We start from the raw sequence: 25,335 nt of genomic DNA on the forward strand, positions 1-25,335 counted from the left end.
TTGTTTTGGTGGAGCTGAGGATCGAACCCAGGGCCTTGAGCTTGCTAGGCAAGTTCTCTACCACTGAGCTAAATCCCCAACTCCTGCAGGATGTTATAATGTGTAAGCTATTATAATTCTATTTTGAAAGTAGGAGGGGGTTTTAAGCTTTTTTTTTTTTTTAATTTTTTTTTTTTTGAGCTGAGGACCAAACCCAGGGCTAAATCTCCAACCCCTTAAGCCTTTCTTAAGAAATGCTATTGATAGCTATAGAAATGATCTCTGCGTCTACGGCCATACCACCCTGAACGCGCCCAATCTCATCTGATCTCGGAAGAAATGATCTCTGCAAGTAGAGTCTTTAGGACATAGGCCCTAGGAGAGAACTTACTACTGTCATCGTCTAAATGGACACAATATCAAACTGCCCCTAAGTACTCATGTCCATACCAGGCTTAGTGCAAGGAGTTTCTTTCTCCGGTGGATGGTAGCTGATATAGAGACCCACATCTGGTCATCATGAAGAGACTAAGAGACTGCAGTGCTCAGCCCTAAATGGGACATCTGTACCACATCCCCTCAAGGCTCAGGGATCACTGCCCAAGAGGGAGTGGAAAGATTTAAAGAGGACCACTGTGGAACAGTGTTTTCCAGAAAGGACATGGCTGTTGTGTACATCAACTCATCCCATACCATAATCTAAGCATGGACAGGGAGGGGCTCAGGAACTCCACTCCCAGATGAGCACCTGTTGGTAGCTGATGGCTTGTGGGGGAGAGAAAGTCAGTTCTGCTCAGGGATATGGCCCCTAAAAGGCTGCTCATGCTTCAGTAGCCAGCCCTACACCCACACACCCGCTAGCAGCACTCAGTGGACTCAATGGGTTTGAAAAAAAAAAGAGGGCATGAGGTTGTGTGAGGCAAGTAGGGGACATGGAGAAGACAGGGGAAGGACTGAGGAATAGATCTGATCAAATGTATTCTATGCATGTGTGAAATTCTCAAACAGTAAAAATGAAGTACGACGAGAAGGAATTAAACCAGCACCTTCTCAACTAGCAGATCTTAAAATACTATGATGCCCAGAATTGTAAGACATTAGGCCCTTCTTTGTGTGATGCAACAAGTCATTCATTGCTGCCTCCCTGAAAGGAAGCCCTTATATATGGTTTGGTGACTCCTATTGATTCCTGGTCCTGTGTAGATGCTCCTCCCCTTCATCTGTATGTAGCACTCAATGGACCTTAATGAGAAAGTCTAACTTGGTGATAAGATATAGTAAAACCATTCTGTCATTTATTTCTATGTTGTTTGTGATGAAACCCAGGGCCTTGGACATGTTAAACCCACCAAAAAGATAAAAAAGATAAAGCCTTAACCTAATCTGGTTTTCTCTCTAGTACCTTTTATTTTTTCAAGACAGGGTTTCTCTGTGTAGCCCTGGCTGTCCTGGAACACTCTCTGTAGACCAGGCTGGCCTCAAACTCATATAGATCCACCTGCCTCTGCCTCCTGAGTGCTAGGATTAAAGGTATGCACCACCACAGTTTGGCATACCTATTTTTTGAATAACTAATATATTTTTAAAATTTTACGTCTATGCATGTTTTGCCTGCATGTGCATATGTACAGTATGTATGTGCCTGGTGCCCATGGAGCCAGAAGAGGATATCTGGTACCCTGGAACTACAGTTAAGCACAGGTGTGAGCCATGTATGTACTAAGAACTGAACCTGGGTCCCCCACCAAGGCAGCAAGTGTTCTTAACCCACTGAGACATCTCTTTGGCCCCCATTTAAAAAATATTTAATTATTTTCATTTTATGTATATGAGTGTTTTGCCTGCATGTACATATGTGTACCACATGCATGCAGTGGAAGACAGCACCAAATCTCCTGGAATTGGAGTTATAGACTGTTGTGAGCCACCATGTTCTCTGCAAGAACAACCAGTGTTTCCTAATGCTGATCCATCTTTCCAGCTAGCTACTCTTAAAAGCAGTAAGTCTGTCTACTTTTATAAAGAAAAATCCATTATAAATTGCACATTAGGGAACCCAGGACATCAGTTTGTTATCTGTTGCCAGCTACATCCCTCCAAAAACTAAGTCATTTGATCCAGACAAAAAGGGAAAGCTATCTACAAACAGTTGCTGTGAGGGAGATTCCATGGTTTGTTATTGCTTGTGGAAAGCTCATAAGGTCATGCATGCTATATGGAATTAAAGGCTGGTTAAAATATGTTTAAAACATCTTTGTTGTTTCACCTGACTCTCGGTAGAGATAGACAGTCTACGGAGTTCCACCTGAAAAAGAAACGGTTCAAGTTACACTCAGGATTCCCAAATGATGTTTGGTTTTTGATTTCGTTTTGGGACAGCGCCTCCAGTATTCCAGACAGGCATCCATCTTGCTTTGTAGCTGAGGCTGCTGTGCCTGACCTCTTGATCCTCCAACCTCTATTCCCTGCATGTGGGGTTCCAGACACGTGCCATCACATCCAGCTAAGAATATTATTAACTGTGACACCTCATTGAGGTTAGATCTTACCTGCTTTATCTCACTTTTTAACTGCATGATTCCAGTTCGTTCTGTTTTCGTTGCTCCAACAGCACCAATCTCATGGATGGAAATAGCAGGACTCACATTTGAATCAGTGGGCCGAACTGTATAGATTAAGAGATCACAGAAAAAAGAACACATTTAACTTTCTCTACCATGTTAAAAAGACTTAAATGTGCACCTTTCTTTTCTAAAAACAAACAAACAAACAAACAAACAAACAAACAAAAAACCCTAGTGCAACCTTGCTGTTTTAAGTGTGGATCTTGGACCAAAACCATCAGCACCAAAGGTCCCATATCAAGCCTACTCACTCAGAATCTGCATTTTAGAAATACCTCCAGTCTGAGTAGTATTTTCTAACTTAAAAAGATTTATTTTGATTTGTGTGTTGTATTTGTGTGTGTGCACACATGCACATGCATGTGTATACACAAACACATGCCACATGTGGGCAGAAGAGGGAGGTGGATTCCATGATGCTGGAGTTAGAGGCAGTTGTGAGCTGATCTACACAGGTGTTAGGAACTGAACTTGGGTCCTCTGGATGAGCAGTAAGTATATTTAACCACTATGCTGTCTCTTCAGCTCCTGCTTTCTAACTTTTGTGGAGAGTGGATGAAGCCCTAATGAATGAAGTCCTAAGTGAATGTAGGCTGTTGATATAGGCATGTCAAGGACTCCAATGTCGCAGCCCCATGGGTGTGAGTTGCAAGGCACTTCCCAGGTGAGGTTCAGAGGGACAGAAAAGCCTTCCTTGGCGATCTGAGTGTGAATAGTGATAGTGTCTGCAGAAAATGTGCACCTTAGTTTTCTTTCCCCAGATGTTTGCAGCCTTAAGACTATTCCTATGGAGATTCGCTAAACCTGCCCCCTTGTTCAGCTGTGTGTAATAACCCTGGCTCTTGGTTCAACTGCATATAGGAAACAGGATGAGCTTGGGGGATGCTGTGGTTTCTCCATCAGAGCCCAGTCCACAGACTTCAGCTTTTCTGTGTGTCTGTACAGAGTCATCTTCTTCACCCCCTCAACACCCCAGTCAGCTCTGTCCCTGGAAGCCATGCAAGGACACAACAGATTTTGAAAACAAAACATACCAGAATCTGGCCATCCCTCCTTGAAAAAAATAATTTAAGATTAATAACTGAATATAGGAGATAATCCTTTTTTAAAAAACTTCGTTAGGTTCTTGCTATCCTTCTTTAATAGAATAATGCTGCAAAACCCCAAAGTACACGCTGGTTTTGATTGACACATGCTGTATGTATGTACTAAAATAACGCTTGTCACCTCAGTGATATGTAAAATTAACACTTGTTAATAAGGATGTAAAAAGTGCATATGAAGATTAGCTTGTGAGAGACTCTTACAGGTATTAGAATTTAAGGTTGAAAGGCTACAGTAGATATGTTGCAACTACAAACATACATTATCAGTTTTACTGAATTACTGCCAATTTGAGCACAGTAAAGATCGAGTTGTTAGTTGTCCTCCTGACTTAGGCAGGTACCAGCCAGCACTTGCTATGAAGTCTGATGACCTCAGTTCGATTCCTGGGACCCCATGGTGGAAGGAGAGAACCGACTCCTGCAAGTTGTTCTCTGACCTCCACACGTGCTGTGGTACCCCTCCCCAATACCACAGACAATAAATAACGTTAAATAAGAATTTTAATGAAACATGACAGCTACTACTTAGCTGTTATATCATTTAAGGAAAAAGATGAGTTAAATATATGTTTCCAAATCTTTTTTTAAAAAGTGTCTGTGTGGTGGGGGGAGAGAGAGAGGAAGATGGGGAGGAGAGAATAAACATGTGGAGGTCAGAGAAGAGCCTTGAGTGTTGCTCACCGATTTCTACCTTGTTTGAGACAGGGCCTCTCTTGTTCAGTGTTGCATGTGCCAGGCTAGCTGGCCCACATGCTTCTGAGATTCTCCTGTCTCTGCCTCCCATCTCCCCATAGAAGAGATGTTTTGTTTTGTTTTGTCAATTTAACAGAAACTAGAGTCAGCTGAGAGACCCTCAACTGAGATAATGCTTCTTTCAGATTGCCTGTGGGCAAGTCTGTCAGGGCATTTTCATGATTGATGATTGATGTGGGAAGGCCTAGAACATTGTAGACAGGTGGGCCTAGGTGGTATAAAGAACCAACTGAGCGAGCCATGAGGAGCGAGCCATGAGGAGCGAGCCATGAGGAGCGAGCCATGAGGAGCGAGCCATGAGGAGCGAGCCATGAGGAGCGAGCCATGAGGAGCGAGCCATGAGGAGCGAGCCATGAGGAGCGAGCCATGAGGAGCGAGCCATGAGGAGCGAGCCATGAGGAGCGAGCCATGAGGAGCGAGCCATGAGGAGCGAGCCATGAGGAGCGAGCCATGAGGAGCGAGCCATGAGGAGCGAGCCATGAGGAGCGAGCCATGAGGAGCGAGCCATGAGGAGCGAGCCATGAGGAGCGAGCCATGAGGAGCGAGCCATGAGGAGCGAGCCATGAGGAGCGAGCCATGAGGAGCGAGCCATGAGGAGCGAGCCATGAGGAGCGAGCCATGAGGAGCGAGCCATGAGGAGCGAGCCATGAGGAGCGAGCCATGAGGAGCGAGCCATGAGGAGCGAGCCATGAGGAGCGAGCCATGAGGAGCGAGCCATGAGGAGCGAGCCATGAGGAGCGAGCCATGAGGAGCGAGCCAGTGAACATCATTCTCCCATGGTGTCCACTTCAGTTCCTGCCCTGCTTGAGGTCCTGCTTTGGCTCCTCTCAGGGATGGACTGTGACCAGGATATGGAAGCCAATAAACACATTCTTCCCCAGATTTTATCTAGGTGCTAGAGATCCCAACTCAGGTCATCAAGTGTGTGTGGCAAGCACTTTCAAATCTTGTTCCAAAAGATGGCTTCTCAATGTTTCATTTCCTTTATCTATTTTTGGGCTAAGGACCCCTCTGATAGAAGGAAAACATTCTAAAACTGCGATCTGAAATATCCTGAAATCCAGTTCAGTGCTCGGGTCTTACCACTTCGTTCCACTCCAAACTCTTTGCCACTGAGAATGTGATGCAGGAGGTTTTTCATGGCTGAAGGACTCAGATTCATCAGGCCCTCTGTGGCTTCTTCAGCTAATGAACAGAAAGGCAGGCGGAAGGAATTCCAATTTGTCCACCATAGCCCCATTATTTTCCATTTTCTCCCCATGTAGCCTCGGCTAATCTTAAACTTAGCATCCTCCTGCCTCAGTCTGTGAAGTGATGGACCTACAGGCACACGTGACCACACTGGGTTTGCTTATTTGGATGTGCCCTCTCCTCTAAGATGGGGATTCGACCCTCTGTTTTCTCTCATGGGATTTCTAAGTCACTTGCTTTAGAAGACGGAGTTACAGAAAACATACTAACACCACACAATTGGCTAGTCACACAGCACTAGATTTTTAATGTTTCCACATTGCTGGGGAACACCTACAGTCTTGGAAGGTGAGACATCCAGAGTACAGCGATGAATGCACATGTTCACTCGGAAGCTCTCAGGGTGTATGGGTACAAGAGAACAGAGGTGAGTGCAAGTTTACTAAGAATACCAGGGGTAACTTGAACACGTTCATCATCAGCATTAGTCACTTACTAAGAGTACTACATAGGAGTCACCATTTTCCTTTTTTTTTTGAGTTGAGGACCGAACCCAGGGCCTTGTGCTTGCTAGGCAAGTGCTCTACCACTGAGCTAAATCCCCAACCCCAGGAGTCACCATTTTAAGCAATGTAAGTACAAGCAGGCCTGACACATAGTACCTGACTTTGAGACGTTGACCACTAAATTTTGGAGGGATAGAACAACATGTAAACAAGAGAAACAACAAGAGGAAATAAATAACAAAATATTGTGGACAACACAGCTTAACTGAGCAATATAACCAGTGATTGTTTGGAAATCAGAGGAGGCATCAATCTCCAAGAATAGAAATTGACAACATACTTGGCAGGAAGCACTAACAGCTACAGGCTAGACCCGGGAATCTTGGTTTTCATCCTATAAAAGTGGAGCACCATGATTCTGATGACACCAACAGGAAGAATCCATTACAGACAAGGAACAGTAAAGAAGGATTGAGTTTTATCACTACTGAGATTTATTACTGACTAGCCGTACTGTGGTGGTTAGTTTTTTGTCAACTTGACATGAACTAGAGTCATCTGGGAAAAGGGAACCTCACTTGAGTGAGTGGCTCCATTAGATTGCCTCTGGCAAGTGTGTGGGGTGTGTTTTCATTAATGACTGATATGGGAGGGCCTATGTCACTGTGGATGGGGCCATCCCCAGGCTGGTGGTCCTGGATTCTATGAGAGAGCAGCCTGAGCAAGCCATGGGGAGCAAGTCAGTAAGCAGCACCCCTCCATGGCCTCTGCATCAGCTCCTGCTGTGACTCCCACATGATGAACTTTAGCTGAAGTAAACCTTTTCCTCCCCAGAAGTTACTTTTGGTCATGATACTTTATCATCACGATAGAGACCTAACTAGAACAGATACCCTCTGAAAAAAACATCCCTTGATACCACAGTTGCAGAATCCTATACAATACTGGAAGTCATTTGAAATCAGACAGACCTAAATATTAGCAATGTTGGGCAAGTTATTTCACTTCTCTAACCTCCAGTTTCTTTTCGTTGGGGCTGGTGTGGGGAGGGGTGTGCAGTGGGGGGCGGTAAGACAGATTTTTCTCTGTGGAGCCCTGGCTGTCATGGAACTCACTCAGTAGACCAGGCTGGCCTCAAACTCAGAAATCTGCCTGCCTCTGCCTCCTGAGTGCTGGGATTAAAGCTGTGAGCCACCTCCTCCTGCCTGATACTTTTTTCTATGTTTATTGGCAGAAATAGAAAGATACTGTGTTCTCTTGTGGGTTGTTGAAAAGATTCAATACGACAATATATAAATATAAAACCAAATAAGATAGTATCTTGTAAATAGCAGGCATAAAGTAATTGTTGGTTCTCTTCTTGAATATATAAAATTAAAAGTTAAAAGCCTTTTGTGCACCAGTCATGGTGACACCGCCTATAATCTAAGTACTCTGGAGGTGAAGACAGGAAGATCACAAATTACACGCACACCTGAGCTACATAGGGAGCATCTCAAATTTAAAAAAACACAGACCATATTTATCTATTTCACGAGTACAGGTATTTTCCCTGCATATGTATATTTATGTATCACATGTATGTAGTATTCACAGAAGCCAGAAGAGGGCAGTAAATCCCTGGGACTGGAATTAAGATGGCTGTTTGTCACCATAATGGGTGATAGGATTCAAACTTAGATTCTCTGAAGTAGGAGCCAGTGCTTTTAATTGCTGAGACATCTCTCCAGCCCCTCAGAGAAAAATGTAAAGCCATGTGGGGAAGTGGAGAGATGGCTAAGTGGTTATAAGCGCATACTGCTTTTATAGAGGACCTGAGTTTAGTTCCCAGCATCCATGTTAGGTGGCTCATAACCCATCTGTAACTCCAGTTCCATGGGATCTGATATCCCTGAGCTACACAGGAACCTAAACTCACCCATGTACACACAGACATGCAAATATACACATAAATATTTTTTAAAAGCCGTTGTGGGGAATTTAGATGAAACAAGTCTTAGTTTGAGTTTTCCAACTGTGATTAATTTTCTAGACCCTCTCTAGCTCTTCTATTTTGTCATTCTTGTTGAAACTTTTTCTAATGGAAAAGAAGACTTATGCTGAGGGAGTCTGTCTCACACCCCGATCCCCTTATACTTTAGGCATTGTTTGTTTGTTTTTCAAGATAGGGTTACTGTGTAGTCCTGGCTGTCCTGGAACTCACTCTGTAGACCAGGCTGGCCTCAATCTCAGAGATCCACCTGCCTCTGCCTCCCGAGTGCTGGGATTAAAGGTTTGCACCACCACTGCCCAACCTACTTTAGTCATGTTTAACTCACAGCCTGTAGAACACATTTAGTCAAGCATAGCTATAAATGTGTCCTAATACAAAGTTATAAACCTATTTTAAATTTTTTGAGCTGTTTTTGGAGACACAGTCTCAGAAATATAGCACTATGTAAACCAGGCTGGTGTCAAACTCACAAAGAGTAGGCATGCAAGTTGTGGGTTGTTTTTTGTTTTGTTTTGTTTTTGAGACAGGTTTTCTCTGTGTAGCCCTGGCTGTTCTGGAACTCACTCTGCAGACTAGGCTGGCCTCGAACTCATAGAGATCTGCCTGCCTCTGCCTCCCAAGTGCTGGGATTAAAGGCATAGGCCACCCCCACCCAGCCCTCCTCTGTTTCTTTTCTTTCTTTTTTTTGTTTTTTGTTTTTTGTTTTTTGTTTCTGAGATAGTGTTTTTCTGTGTAACAGCTCTGGCTGTCCTGGAACTAGCTCTGTAGATCAGGCTGGCCTTGAACTCACTGAGATCCACCTGCTTCTGCCTTCCAAGTGCTGGGATTAAAGGCGTGCGTCACCACTGCCTGGCTTTTGAAAAACTCAATTACACATTCTCAAAGATTGTGTAGCACTGTCAAGGTTGGATTCACTCTGCTGTATAGCTCTCTCAGGCCCCAATTATTTTCCTAACTAAAACTGTTATCTTGGCAAACCTATAAATAATTTTCAAGTCTTGTTTGTTGTGGAATATTTGCATTGTGAAGATGTGTCCTTGCCGAGGTGCTTTCTGATTGGTTTAATAAAGATCTGAATAGCCAATAGCTACACAGGAAGAAGTTAGGCAGGACTTCCAGGGATAGAGAGGACTCTGGGAAGAAGAAGGGCAGAATTGCCAGTCAGATGTGGAGGAAGCAGGATGGATGGTGAGGAGATGAGTTAACAAGCCTTGTGGAAGGACATAGATTCAAAAATATGGGTTAATTTAAGTTATAAGAATTACTTAGGAAGAAGCCTAAGCTAAGGCTGAACTTTCATAATTAAATATGTCTCTGGGTTATTATTTATGGGCTGGTGGTCCTGATGAGAAAGTACTACTACACCTGTTAGATAAGTGTTAATAAAATACTTCCTTGTTTGATCTTCACACTGACAGACCACTGACACTGAGATGCACTAACTAGTGACTCACACTTGATGTCCAGAAGCTTCTTTTTTTCCATCAGAACCCAGCATAGTATGCCAACCTCTAAAGCCCTTGAGGTGTCAAGAAGAATGTGGAATGCAGAGTCCCCAGGAAGTGACATTTTGAAGTTATTGAACCAGTACACAAATGTGTCATCTTTTTGCTCCTTTAGTTACTGACTGACAAACACAGCTTCTGAGCCATGGATAAAGAAACTGACTTAATACCAATACTCTTTAAATTGTACCACACAACAGAAGTAGAAGGTATATTACCAAACTCCTTCTCTGAGGCTACAATTACCCTGATTCCTAAACCAAACAAAGATGCAACAAAGAAAGAGAACTACAGACCAATCTCCCTCATGAACATTGATGCAGAAATACTCAATAAAATTCTGGCAAACAGACTCTAAGAACACATCAAAACAATTATCCACCATGATCAAGTAGGCTTCATCCCAGGGATGCAAGGGTGGTTCAACATATGAAAGTCCGTCAATGTAATACACCATATAAACAAACTCAAAGAAAAAAAACCACATGATCATCTCACTAGATGCAGAAAAGGCATTTGACAAAATCCAACACCCCTTCATGATAAAGGTCTTGGAGTGATCAGGAATACAGGGAACATACCTAAACATAATAAAGGCAATCTACAGCAAGCCAACAGCCAACATCAAATTAAATGGAGAGAAACTCAAAGCAATACCACTAAAATCAGGAACAAGGCAAGGCTGTCCCCTCTGCCCCTACTTATTCAATATAGTACTTGAAGTTCTAGCCAGAGCTATAAGACAACATAAAGAGATTAAGGGGATACAAATTGAAAAGGAAGAAGTCAAGCTCTCCCTATTTGCAGGTGACATGTTAGTATACATGAGTGACCCCAAAAATTCAACCAAGGAACAAATACAGCTAATAAAAACCTTCAGCAACATAGCAGGATACAAGATCAACTCAAAAAAATGAGTAGCCCTCTTATATACAGTAGACAAACAGGCTGAGAAGGAAATCAGAGATACATCACCCTTTATAATAGCCACAAATGATATAAAATACCTTGGGGTTACTCTAACTAAGCATGTGAAGGACCTGTATGACAAGAACTTTAAGTCCCTGAAAAACGAAATTGAAGAAGATGTCAGAAAATGGAAAGATCTCCCATGCTCATGGATAGGCAGGATTAACATAGTAAAAATAGCGATCTTACCAAAAGCAATCTACAGATTCAACGCAATTCCCATCAGATTACCAACACAATTCTTTACAGACCTGGAAAGAATAATACTAAACTTCATATGGAAAAACAAAAAAACCAGGATAGCCCAAAGAATCCTGTACAATAAAACAACCTCTGGAGGCATCACAATCCCTGACCTCAAGCTCTACTATAGAGCTACTGTAATAAAAACAGCTTGGTACTGGCATAAAAACCAACACGTGGACCAATGGAATCGAATTGAAGACCCTGACATTAACCCACACACCTATGAACATATAATTTTTGACAAAGAAGCCAAAAATGAACAATGGAAAAAAGAAAGCATCTTCAACAAATGGTGCTGGCATAACTGGATATCAATGTGTAGAAGGCTGCAAATAGATCCATATCTGTCACTGTGCACAAAACTTAAGTCCAAGTGGATCAAAGACCTCAACATAAATCCAACTACTCTGAACCTGATAGTAGAGAAAAGTAGGAAGTACTCTTGAACGCATTGGCACCAGAGATCACTTTCTAAATATAACACCAGTAGCACAGACACTGAGAGAAACAATCAATCAATGGGACCTGTTGAAACTGAGAAGCTTTTGTAGAGCAAAGGACAAGGTCAACAAGACAAAGCGACAGCCTACAGAATGGGAAAAGGTTTTCACCAACCCCACATCTGACAGAGGGCTGATATCCAGAATATATAAAGAACTCAAGAAATTAGACATCAAAATGCCCAACAGTCCAATTAAGAAATGGGCTATAGAACTAAACAGAGAATTCTCCACAGAGGAAGTTCAAATGGCTGAAAGACATTTAAGGAATTGCTCAACATCCCTAATTATCTGGGAAATGCAAATCAAAACGACTCTGAGATACCACCTTACACCTGTCAGAGTGGCTAAGATCAAAAACACAGAAGACAGCTTATGCTGGAGAGGATGTGGAGCAAGGGGAATTCTCCTCCACTGCTGGTGGGAATGCAAGCTTGTACAGCCACTTTGGAAATCAATATGGCGCTTCCTTAGAAAATTGGGAATCCATCTCCCCTAAGACCCAGCTATAGCACTCAGGCATATACCCAAGGAATGCTCAATCATACCACAAGGGCATTTGCTCAGCTATGTTCATATCAGCATTGTTTGTAATAGCCAGAACCTGGAAACAACCTAGATGCCCTTCAACTGAAGAATGGATAAAGAAAATATGGTACATATACACAATGGAGTACTACTCAGCAGAGAAAAACAATGACATCATGAGGTTTGCAGGCAAATGGATGGATCTAGAAAAAATCATCCTGAGTGAGGTAACCCAGACTCAGAAGGACAAACATGGTATGTACTCACTCATAGGAGGATACTAGATGTAAAACAAAGATGACTAGACTGCTACACAACTCCAGGGAGACTACCTAGAAAACGGGACCCTAGGAAAGACCCAAGGATCACCCAATGACAGAGAAATGGATGAGATCTACATGAACAACCTGGACGACAGTGGGAGTAATGAAGGGCAAGGTTTGAGGGAAAGAGAGCTTAGGGGAGCAGGAGATCCCAGCTGGATCAAGAACAGAAAGGGAGAACGAGGAATAACAGACCAGGATAAATGAAGACCACATGAGAACAGGAATAGGCAGAGTGCTCGAGAGGTCCCCAGAAATCCACAATGATATATCCTCTGTAGACTGCTGGCAATGGTCGAGAAAAAGCCTGATCTGACCTAGTCTGGTGATCAGATGGCTAAACACCCTAACTGTTGTGCTGGATCTCTCGTCCAATAACTGATGGAAGTGGATGCAGAGATCCTCAGCCAGGCCCCAGGTGGAGCTCCAGGTGTCCAATTGTTGAGAAAGAGGAGGGACTGTAAGAGCGTGAATTGTTGAGCCCAAGATTGGAAATGCACAGGGACCAATAGCCAAACGAATGGACGCACATGAATTATGAACCAAAGGCTGTGGAGCCCCCAGCTGGATGAGGCCCTCTGGATAAGTGAGACAATTGAATAGCTTGAACTGTTTGGGAGGCACCCAGTCTGTGGGACCTGGACCTGTCCTTAGTGCATGAGGTGGCTGTTTGAAACCTTGGGCTTACACAGGGACACTTTGCTCAGCCTGGAAGGAGGTGACAGGACCTGCCTGTACTGAATCCACCAGGTTTAAATGAATCCCCAGGGGAGTCTTGGCCCTGGAGGAGATGGGAATGGGGGGGGGGTGCTGGGGGAAGGTGGGGGCAGGAGGGGGGAGGACATGGGAACCCATGGCTGATGTATAAAACACACAATAATAAAGAAAAAAAAGAAACTGTACCTTCCTTTCCTTCCTGGTTCCAAACTCCATGGATCTGCACTAGAAGTGAGTTCCACCTAAAATTAGTTACCAAATTAAATAAATACCTGAGCATCGAAGAGAGTGGGCCAATTCTGTTGCCATAACTTGTATGATCAGACCGATTCGAAGTCGGAACATTTCAGCAAAGAGGCCAGGCTGAGTCCTCATATACATAGCAAGATATACCATTATTTCCTGTGTACAGAACAGATATAAACAAGAGTTATAGCAAGGCTGTCACAGTGTCTTCTTTGTCGTCTTTGTCAATTGTCAGGTCGATTAAAAACAAATACTCAAATATCAATTGCCAGGTTAGGCTTTTCAATGGTGCCCACCTGTGTAAGGATTGAAATGTTCATGTCTCCTTCACTGGCTTCATCTATCAGCTTAGTGAGCGCCTCATACGGTAGAGGTCTAAGGAAGAAAACAGTGAATAAAGACCAAAGTCTACAATAGCTTGACCTAACTACATTTAAAAATTAAAAACTCAATGCCAGTCCAAACCACTGCCACAGCTCCTTTCCACTTCCAGTTCTTTCAGAGGAAAAAGCTCATTCACTGCCTCTGAGGCCCACTCTGGCCATATTCACATCATTTTCACCTAAAACTCACTCCTTGATGTCTTTCCAGAGCAGTCTTTCATGGTTAATCTTTCACATGTGACAAGTAGCATAATGGTACAAAGAAATAAGCTCTTTTTAAGCTGTGTCCTTTGGAAACCATTTTCTTCCTTTACAGCCACATCTTATGCTGATCTTTCAAAACATTTCATTGGTTCAGCTACAACTGCAAACACACATGCACACAGATATATATGCACTCATGTTTGTTACTTTCAAACTTTTCTGTGAGTGGTCTTTTTGTTGTGTATTTGGGGGGGGGGTTGTTTGCTTGTTTTATATAGGATCTTGCTATGTAGCCCAGACTGGCATTAAATTTTTGATTGTCCTGCCTCAGGTCTCTGAGTGCTGGAACTAGAGACACACATCAGCACATCTGGCTACACCCATGGCTCTCTCATTGACATGAGATTTTATTTTTAATTGTATCTATGCCTGTATGTAAGGGGGGCAGTACGTGCACCTGAGTGCAGGTGCTCTCAGAGGTCAGAGGTGTTGCACCACTCCCCACCCCCTGAAGCTGAAGTTGCCTGACATGGGAGCTAGGAAACAAACTTAGGTCCTGCTGAGCAGTATTCGATCTTCTCTGTTGAGCTCTCTCTCCAGTCTTGACCTGGCATAGTTTGCAAGAATGTGCTAAGGCATTCTTCTTTTGGAATGCCTATATGGACACAAAACTGATCTTATTTGTGATACAAGGTTCTGCTCATTAAAAAACAGGGCATTATAGGTTAAACTGCACCTTTCAACAGACATATGTTGAAATTCAAACCTTTAGTACCTCAAAGTGTGATTTTAATGAAAAATATATTTGGAAGTGAATAAAATGAAGTTATTAGGATGGTTCCTGATCTAATGTGACCGGTGTCCTTATTAAAAGGGTAAATTTGGACACAAAGACATGGATAGGATGGAAAAATATAAAGAGACATGGAGGAAACCAGCCATGTACATCCAAGAAGCCTAGTACAAAGTCCTTGACAGCCTTCAGAATGTAGCAACCCCTGTGACACTGGGAAACTCTGTCTGAGAGTCCATGTCTCTTGTTTGAACCACCCAGTCTGTGATATTTTATTATTACGGCAGTCCAAACAAGTTAGTCCAACCATTTCCCCAAAGTATAACTAAGACTTTATATACAGAACCTGTGACACATGTCCTAGGACATGTCTCTCTAAGTCTCCATCCAGAACTCTGAACTGGACCTCAGAGGCAGCTGAGATCATATATATGAACTGGGAATGAAGTGGTCTGCGGAAATCTCCAAGGTATCCCTGCTAACTTCTCTCTCATTTACCCCTTGGAAAGCTCTGTATCTAAAGCTCTGTTTCCAAAATAAACTCACTAGCTAGGCATGGTAGTGCACACCTATAATCCTAATACTTAGGAGACCAGGATGTGAGAAGATTGCAAGTCCAGGGCAAGTCTGGGGCTTACAGTGAGACCGTTTAAAAAAATTAATCAATAAAAAAACAACCCTTTTACTACACTGGTTATTGAAGTAGAACTGGCAGGCAGGGGTTCTTAGAGCATTCTTTCATAGGAAAGCAGACTGATATCTCATCACTTATGAAGTCAGAATCCCTCTAAGAATATTTCTTACAAATACAATCTGCTTGTAGGTTTAAATATTGGCACTAGCATAACTTGAAATTAAATAACTTTTTCATGCAGATGAGCTTTATTGGAATGGCTAGTGGTAAGTGGATACTCCTGTGTAGGGATTGAACTTCCACTGTCAGTGCCTCCACTCTCCATCCCCTCGAGCCCCAGCCTATCCTAGGGGACTACTGCTAATCAGAAGCTGCAGCAAATTGGGCCAGTGGCAATCTGATGACAGTGTTTGTGCAGACATGCTACTGCAGGATGCTCTGTAAGGGCCCATTTCCCCTTTCAACTTTGACCTTTGAGTCCTTCTTCAGCAGCATGAAGCTGATCAATAACAACCCAATGCTCTAGCCATATACTTTCTTCTCTTTCTGTTTCAGGCTACGGTTGACTTTCATGTTGTCAATTCCCGATGTCCTGGGTTTCTGTGTGTTTTTAGAATGAGTAGTATTAAGGGTTTTAGGGAAAGCCAGTAAGAAAAAGAGTTAAGTATTACTCCTATAAGCCTTCTCTTTCATTTACTTGTGCCCTATCAGTCTCCTGTTCTGCAGCTCTGCAGGTAAGATGTTACACAAATTAGGACAAGAGAACTGTGGTAAGTCACACAATTTCTTAAAGGTGCCGAGAAACCTTATGAAAACCCAACCACAGGCCTCACTCACGCAGAGATGGTCTTCTCTCGAGGTTCTGGAGGAAGTCCTACTGTCAGGTGTTTCTGGTAGGAGAGAAGGTCTGTGCAAGCCTAGAAGAGGTACCATAGATTACCCTTTCCAAGTTCCCAGATTTCCAAACAGTTTGATCCTCAGCCCACAAAACTTCACTCCCTCTTAATTTACACCAAGCTCTCCTTCTTGGGAAATAAGATCAGAAGACAGACTTCCAGGAAGAAACCAGGAGGCACTTTCGCTTTCTGGAAGGCAGGGACTTTCAGCCTAGTTGTAAATTCACTAAGATCTCAAACTCTTATGGTTTATTACACCTCTAAAGTCTGTAGTTATCATGATTCAGTAACATACACTTGCCATTCACAAATAAAAAGCTGAGAATCAGTAACTTTATGTGTGATTGAAAACAGTTAGAAGACGTGGTTGCTTGAAAAAGCAATTAGGAAAATCAAGGTTTTCCCCATGGCTGTGCAAAGGCTTGAACCGAGGATCCCAGAACACTAGGCGCGTACCCTACCTCTATGCTATCCCCCAGCACCGAAGTGGCTTCCCAAATATCCCCCATGTAGATTTGTGTAAACTCAAGAACTTCTCAGTACCTCATCAAGTGCTTCCGCCCTCTTCCTTAAGACCCCAGAGATGGAGCGGATCAGACCCCAGTGCCGAAGTTCGCCAGCTTTGCCATACAGTTCACTAAGAAGCTCCCTGACAGTGGCACCCCCTTCTTCATACAACTCGGTGTCCCAGTCAGGTCCTCTGCAATTTTAAAGAAGGATGTACATTAAATATGAGAAAATTGTTTCCTTTTAGTGTGATAATGGATATGCCTGTTTTGGCGCCTCCTTTAGTAGAAAACTATATACTCAAAACTCTTATAAAACTGTAATTAAGAATCGATCTTGAAATTCAAATGTCTTAGACAAAAAATCTGTAATTTAGCTATGCTTTGACACTGCATTCTTTTACCCATAGCTCAAGCTTCAACACAGCTGAAATTAACAAAGATTTAACTATTCCAAGTTCTGAAACCATACTGTATTTTAAGAAGCAAATACATTAGAATTTGTTTGTATTGAGAGGAGGCAGATACATGATTGTTATACAATTACTGTTACACAAATCAACTTAGGGATATAGAAACTTTACCTGGAATTGGGAATTTAGTATATGATGAATGTAGGTTATTTATTAAATGATGTTAAAAGCATCAAGTAGCTATCTGGAAGAAGTTGGATCAGTGCCTGAAAGTCTATATCTTACAATTCTAAATGTGTGAAGACATAAATATTAAAGAGCTGAAATACATATGGGAAATTAGCCCATACTGTTAGACAGAAAATTTTCTAACTATGAAATGTCACCAGAAGTCACAAAAGTGGAGTTCAATTAGTTTATACATATCAAAATAAAGAGTTCTTACTGAAAAGACACTATGCAAAGTATAGGACAAATTACAAAATAGGGAAAATATGTGTAATTCATAGTCCAATTCTGATAAAGAAATAAAAGAAAGAACTTCAAATGGATAAAGTAAAAAACAGAAAATTGAGCAAAAATAAACATTGGCACCCCATAAATATAGAAGGCAGTCAACTTCACATGTAACAAGAAAAATGAAATGAACATTATATCACGATAACATTTTATTATATCAAGCTGTAAAAGGCCCCCAAATTAATGTGAATTATCACTTAAACAGTCCCTTGTGGGAGTAAAAATTGGAACAATGCCTCTGGAGAGCTATTTGCAAATATTGGAAAGAGGCTGGCAGTTCTGACAGTGGTTAAAAACAGAGTCACCATGTGGCTCAGCATTTCTTCTCTTGGTTATATATCCAAGAGAAATGAAAACATTTGTGCATTAACTTATATACAGACATTTACACTAGCATTATTCACAAAACTTGAGAAGTGCCCACCAAGTGAATAAATAAAATGTACTCTAGCCATACAGGCAGTATTTGGCAGTAATGAAATGATATACTGATATATGCTACAACATGGAAGACAAACTTTAAAAATAGCACACTAAATGAGAGATGCTTGTCACATAGGACCACGAAGTGTATGATTCAATTTCTAGAAAATGTCTCAAACACCAGAAAGTGGACTCACAGTTGACTAGGGCTGGGTAGATACAGGGATTGGGAGTTGATGGATAAAGGGCGTAGAATTTCTTTTGGGGTTAATAAAAATGTAATGTGCTGGGTGGTGGTGTCACACGCCTTTAATTCCAGCTCTCCAGAGGTAGAGGCAGGCGGATCTCTGTGAGTTCAAGGCCAGCCTGGTCTACAGAGTGAGTTCCAGGAAAGGCTCCAAAGCTACAAAGAGAAACCCTGTCTTGAAAAAACAAAAACAAAACAACAACAACAAAAAGATGCACAATACTGTTGAGGAAACGAAAAGCTACTGAATTGCACAATTGAACACTTAAAATAAATATATGTGTATATATTAATATATGTGCATGTGCATGTATATTTACATGTATCGGACAGAGGACAAAATAAGAGTTTCATGTAGCCCAGGCAAACGTCATAGCCAAGGATGACTTTGAACTCCTGATTCTCCTGCCTCGACCTCCCAAGTGCCAGTTTTATAGACATGCACCACTAAGTCTAGTTTAAGATGCCTACATATTTTGATCAGTCAGTTCAGCTTGTGATCTAACTGTAGAATAAATTCTTTCCATATATATGAAGCAATTTCAGTTAAGAAATTTACTACAAGCACTGTTTGTTATAGTGAGTGACTAGAAAATACCCAAGGGGCTGGAGAGATGGCTCAGTGGTTAAGAGCACTGGATGATGCTCTTCCTGAAGTCCTGAGTTCAATTCCCAGCAACCACACACTACCATTTAAAATGAGATCTGGTGCCCTCTTCTGGCCTGAAGACAGAAAACACTGTGTACATAATAAATAAATCTTTTTTTAAAAAGTATAAAAAAAGAAAATACCCCAAAGTCCATCATTAGGAGAGTGGTCAAATAGATTATAATATATTTAAATAAGACAATTTTACACATCTATTAAGAAAATAAAAGGTAGGTACCAATGCTCCTGCAAACAACCCTAATGTAATTTATTGATTCATTAACAAAAAGACATGGAAGAGCTAGGTGTAGTACACACACCTTTAATCCCAGCATTAGGGAAGCAGAGATAGGGAGATCACCATGAGTTCAAGACCAGTCTTGTCTACACAGAAAGTTCCAGACCAGCCAGGACTGGATAGCAAGACCCTGTCTCAAAATAAAGAGACATGGAAGAATAAGGGAACTAGTTGGGAAAAGGAATGGGATTAGCAGGAGTGGGAAAAGGGAAGGAACAGGCGTTGGGTTGCATATAATCGAAATACATTATATACATGTATGAAAACATCAAATGAAATCTGCTGTGTATAATAATTAATGTATACTAATAAAAAGTAAAAAACCAAAATGGAAATATAAGGTAGATTTACATAGTATCAGACTGTATTTTCCAGAACGGCTGTAACAACTTTCCATTCAATATGCTCTTTTAACAATGTAATTCTTACACTTCTCTCCTCTCCCCCTGTCTAAGGTTTCTATTGCTGTGATAAAGACCATGACCAAAAGCAGCTTGGGGAAAAAGGCTTTATTTCATCTTAGATTTTCAGTAATAACTCATCATTGAGGGAAATCAAGACAGGAACTAAAACAGAGACCATGGAGGCATGTCATTTACTGGCCTGCTCTCCATGGCTTGCTCAGCCTACTTTCTTATATAACCGAGGACTGCCCAAAGGTCACACTGTCCACAGTGAGTTGGTCCCTTCCACATAAACCATCAATCAACAAAATGCCCTACAGACTTGCCTACAGGCAATCTGATGGAGGCATGTTCTCAACTGAGGTTCCTCTTCCCAGTAACTCTAGCCTGGGTCAAGTGGACACAAAAACCAAAGCCAAGCAAAGCTGCAGGACACCAGGTGTGCACGTGACTAAGGTGAAAGAGGGACTTCTGAGGCTAGGTCACAAAAGAGAGTACAGTTTCCACCCTGTCTTCTCTTGTGACACATCATGCTGTGAGGGAAGGACACACGGAAGGTGTTAGAGCTGTAGGTAATGAGGTTGAATTTGTTGCCAACAGCCAGTATCTACTCCCGAGTGTATAAGTGAGCAAACCTTGGCTGACTTCATCCAAGGGTCGATGTCTGACAAAAACTGAACAACAGACCTTGAAAAGAACTGCCTAGTCAAGACCAGGCAGTCCAAGAACTATTAAAGATACTTTAAAATTCCACATGTTTATTATGCTCCTGCTCAAGCCACTGGGTATTGAGGGTTTTTTTTTTTTTATGAAGCAGTAGGTAATTGGAATATATATGTAGTGATGGAAAAACATGTGTAGAACAATGTATGCACTATGCTAATATTGGGTTCACAGGGCTATAAATATCCACATATATGTCTATATTTACATCTATATGAATAGAATGTACGTGGGAGAATGCACAGACAACATTGCCCATGAAAAAGCTGGATATTTAGAAATGGGAAAAATATTTGACCCTTTCTCTATACTATATATAGATCTGGGCAGTGACCAGTGTTAGCTCCTAAAATCATCAGAAGAAAAGCTAGCATAGGTGAAAATTATCTAATTAATCTTTTTGTCATTGTTGCATGCTGGTGATAGAACCCAGGGGCTTTTGCATCTAATGTAAGTGCTTTACTACTGAGCAACATCTCTAGCCATTATTGTTCTGAAATGGTGTATGTAGCTCTGGCTGGCTTTGAACTCACTATGTAGCCAAGGTCAGATTTAAATCCATGATTGTCTTAGTTCCGTCTCCCAATGCTGAGATTACAGGTACACACCACCAATCCAGATAGGATTAACCTTAATATGACAAAAAGAGCAATAGTCAGGGGCTGGACATGTAGCTCTGTGGTATAGCACTTGCCCAGTATGTACAAAGCTTGAGAGTTTGACTCTCCACATAAGAGAAAAGGTTAACAGCCACACATTACATGCTTTCTGGTATAATATAACCACCTCTGAACCTGCTTTAAAAATTGAATGCAGAACTACCAAATCTGTGGTGATAACTACCAATTTATAGGCAATACGAAGGAAAGAACATGTTTAACATCATGAGGACGCACTCAGCAAAATGAAGAATGTAAACTCTACAGGACAAGCCAATATTAGGAAGAGACAATATAGACATTTAAAAAGCACTTAGAGAAATATAGCAACCAAGTACAATATGTGGACTTAAATTATGTCTGGAATTCAACAAACCAACTGCAACAAAACATTATGGAATAATCAGAGATGTTTTGAGGTATTTTTTTGTTTTTCCAGACAGGGTTTCTCTGTGTAGCTTTGTGCCTTTCCTGGAGCTTGCTTTGGAGACCAGGCTGGCCTCGAACTCACAGAGATATGCCTGCCTCTGCCTCCTGAGTGCTGGAATTAAAGGCATGTGCCACCACTGCCTGGCCAGAGATATTTTTGAACACTGATAGTATTAAGGTATAATATTTAATATTCTAAATAATAAAATCATTGTGGCCATGTTTATAGCTCTACATGCCCTTGAAGTCCTATTTACTTTTGTGGTCTAAGTCTCTGTTGTTTAGGTTTGGTAATTTCTAGAGTTCACTGTTCAAGTTCAATGCTTCTAAGCTCTGTGCTTTACATTCCACTGCTTCGTTCTGATTACTGTGGGAAGCCAGACAGCCTAGACTCGGATCAGCATATGACTACCTGTCCAACGGGTTTCCCACAGGGTAAGACACCTGTGGAAACAGACTCACACCTGGCAAGGACCAGTAGTCCATGGGACAGTGTAGGAATTTCCATAATCCGTACGGCTTGAAGGCTCTTTTCTCTTTCATTATATTGGTGATTCTTTGGGCGGTTTTTACCTTTATTTTGTCAGTCACACATGAAACAGCTGTAATTTTCCCTGGAAATTCTGTTCCTTTTCAAATATTTCCCCCTACAATTCAGCAGAGGGTTAATGCTTCTTAAATCTCTTATCTGGAATTACTAACTACAAATCCTAATCCTAGGAGCTTTTCTGACTCAATAGAGTCAGTTAGGTACATATGAAAAAAACAAAAAAAACAAAAAACAAAAACCACTTGGAACATCAACCATGTCCCACAGTTCTAGAAAGGAGAGTAAAGCATGAATATACAGAATAGGGAAAAAGCCTCAGGAAAACACATGGTGCCAACTGTTGAGAGTAAATTCCCTGGGTACCAATTATATAGAATCAATGATAAGATCTAGTATATTCTGATGGGAATAATGCAATGTAAAATATGGGATGGATAGAGCCATCTTTATCATACACAGGAGCTTATATTGGTGGAAGAAGTATGGTGCAGTGAGATGGGAAAAGAGTGCTTTATCAAAGTCTGCCTTTTATAGAGAGACTGAGACATGGGACCCTCTTGTAGAAAAAGGAACTGGAGAAAAATATATCTCGCAGAGATGAAAGAATTGTCTGGGTTTGATACTGTTGTCCTTAAAGCATTGTGCCCATGTCATTACTTTTTCACTTTGTAACCTCAGTAGCTGCCAGCTGACAGAAGTGCTGGGAGAGCAGGATGTGTCTGTCTCGATACTTAGTTAAGCTGGAAAAAATGATCAACTCGGTGTCTAGAAAAAGGTTATGCAGGGGGTGGGAAGGTGTATTTGGGGAAGCATAAAGGGGAACAATTGGGGCTTCCATTATGACCACAATGGATTCCTTAAATTCCTTTAAATGACCATGATGGACTTCTTAAAGTCAAAATTAGAAGCCAATAATAAGGCTGTTTATGTAACCCTGGTAAGAAAAACTCTGTTTAAGTATAAATAAAGATGGCCTGAGGTATTCAAGGCCATTTGAGTGGTCAGAAATTTTTCCTTGTGCCAACGGCCCTTCCCCATCTCAGGACCTGAACCTGAGCTGAGGCTGGACCCTGACAGGTTACTATATTTTTTATTTCTAAAATTTCCATTTAGCTTTCCTTTATGCTTTCCAATTCTTTGCTCAGGTTTTTTTTTTTATTTGTTTCTGGGGTATTCATAATTACTTGAAGCATTTTGATAGTTTCTCTACAAGATTTTTTATTTAATACCAGCATATGCCTTATCTCTGCTGACACTATCAATTACTTCATGGTTCTTGGTCTAACAATTGATTATCACTGGTATCCTAGATATGTGGGGTAATACATTGCAATAATGTGGAACTTATTAAATCCATTCCAGTAGGCCTTTTCTGATAATATACCACTAGGGGGAAGGAGATGTTGCCTTACTGCTTTCTGGGGATGAATTGTAGCTTCCCCATTCAGACTTCTTTGATACAGAGCAGGAGTGTCCCATTTCTGTTGAATGAGGGTGAAGCTCCCCACTAGGCTTTCCATCCTAGAGTAGGAAAGAGTCACTTTGTTACCATTCCTGATGTGGACTCTGCTGACCTTGGATTAGCACTCAGTGACCAAACTCCTGACTAGGCTGCTTCTGACAGCATTTACTGAAGAGGGATGGAAGTTCATGCTTTCTATATGTCCCTCATTATAAGAGGGCTCAATTCCACTGAGAGGAAAGTCCCAGATGCCTCCTTGTCCTTCGCTAACATGCTGGCAGTGGAAAGGTGAAATAGTGCCCGTTTTGTTTAAGCTGGGCAAGAATACTGTTTGGGCTTCTTACTCAAGTCCTTCTTGACAGGGGTAGATCTAGAATAGCCCTCAAATGTTAAACTCTTGGTCTTCTACCTATGGAATTACTGGGAGATGGTAGAATTCTTTACAAGGGAGGACCTAGATGCAGGAATTTAGGTTACTGAGGTATGCCCTTGTAGGAGCTACTAGGACATTGTTCTATTATTTTCTCTCTCTTGTAACCCAGTTATGAGGTGAAGGGTTTTGCCTCATAATACTGACATGATCTGATACCTCATCATAAACCCTAAAGCAATAGAGCCAAACAATCATGGAATGAAACCCCCAAAACTAGAAGCCAAAATAAAACCTTTTTCCATATGAAAAAGAGCAATTTTATATAGTTAAAATCATCAAATTCAGGTTATTATTTAAAGGCTTTTTATACCTCTTACCCTTGAATAATAATTAAGTATAACTATGTGTCTAATATAGTACAAGTTCTATTAAACATGAGTAGAAACCTGATCTTTCACTAGAGGAAAAATACAAACTGTTAATTTTTTTATTGTATTCTCAACCAACAACAAAATAATTTTTGAACTGGAGGAGGGAATGGGGGTGGGTTGGAGGGATGAAGGCTGAAGGGGTGGGAGGAGGGAAGAGAAGGGGATCTGTGGTTGGTATTTAAAATGAATAAAAAATTCCTTAATAAAAATGAGTTTGAAGCAGAAGAAAAACCAGTAAAATGAATACAAGTTATGTATCAATATACTTTTCTATTTAACAAACACTAATATTAGGGGCTAGAGAGTTTGCTCAGCAATTACAATCATTTGGCTGCTCTTCCAGAGGGCCAGGGTTCAATTCCCAGCACCGGCATAGTAGCTTACAACCATCCGTAACTCTAGTTCCAAGGGATCTGATACTCTCTTCTGGCCTTGGAGTGTACTGACATAAATGCAAGCAAAACACTCATACACATAAGATAAATAATTAAAAAACAAGTATTAAAATAAGGAATATTTTGAGCTCTAAAATAAACCTTTTCTTTTAATAAGCTAATTGTCTCAGGTATTTGTTATAAACTAGAAAGCTGACTAACATACTATACTTCCTCACAATATGTGCATTAAAGGATACTAGTAATATCCATCACTTACTTCATTGAATACAGCATGTAGAGTATATCAGCTTGCTCTTGTAAGCTTGAGGTTTCTTTCAACTGTGAAACTAGTGATTGGAAGTCCACTTCCCCAGACTGGTCTCTAGGAACATGTACTTCTACACGAACAGAAGGAACCTTTGGAATAAGTGATAAAAAGAAACAAAGTTAACAGTGCTTAACTAGATGATGGCCTAGAATGAGTTATCTTTGTATCTCTAAACCTTTTCATAAGAATTTTCTAAATGTTGGCCAGATGTGGTAGTACACACCTATAACCCTAGCATTTGGGAGGTTAAGGTAAATGGATCAGGAATTCAAGGCCATCCTCATCTACATAAAAAGTTTAAGGCCAGTCTGGCTTACTTGAGACTCTGACTCACAATTTTATTACAAAATGTTGATGAAAAGCAAAGCCAAAACAACAAAACCAGTAAGCCCTATGATAGAGCAAAGTAGTTCTCTACATTTTCTTTAAGAGTAAACTTAAAAAGACA

The 25,335-nt window shown here is 41.2% G+C and overlaps 1 protein-coding gene across 4 annotated transcripts in view; it reads right to left on the minus strand.

Moving 5' to 3' along the window:
* Positions 1–25,335, minus strand: part of Phka1 (phosphorylase kinase regulatory subunit alpha 1) — a 121,635-nt gene that overhangs the window by 17,326 nt on the left and 78,974 nt on the right. For 2 of the 4 annotated variants that reach the window (XM_036174219.1, XM_036174217.1), the window contains exons 21-28: positions 24,837–24,976; positions 16,640–16,796; positions 16,038–16,117; positions 13,483–13,561; positions 13,213–13,342; positions 5,546–5,647; positions 2,529–2,644; positions 2,246–2,284 (exon numbers count right to left, since the gene is read on the minus strand). In XM_036174219.1, coding sequence (XP_036030112.1) covers positions 2,246–2,284; positions 2,529–2,644; positions 5,546–5,647; positions 13,213–13,342; positions 13,483–13,561; positions 16,038–16,117; positions 16,640–16,796; positions 24,837–24,976 — 843 coding nt within the window. The remainder of the gene's footprint in view (positions 1–2,245; positions 2,285–2,528; positions 2,645–5,545; positions 5,648–13,212; positions 13,343–13,482; positions 13,562–16,037; positions 16,118–16,639; positions 16,797–24,836; positions 24,977–25,335) is intronic. The other 2 variants (XM_036174221.1, XM_036174220.1) reach the window with 2 other exon arrangements.

Source organism: Onychomys torridus, chromosome X, assembly GCF_903995425.1.
Source record: "Onychomys torridus chromosome X, mOncTor1.1, whole genome shotgun sequence".
NCBI lineage: Eukaryota > Metazoa > Chordata > Mammalia > Rodentia > Cricetidae > Onychomys > Onychomys torridus.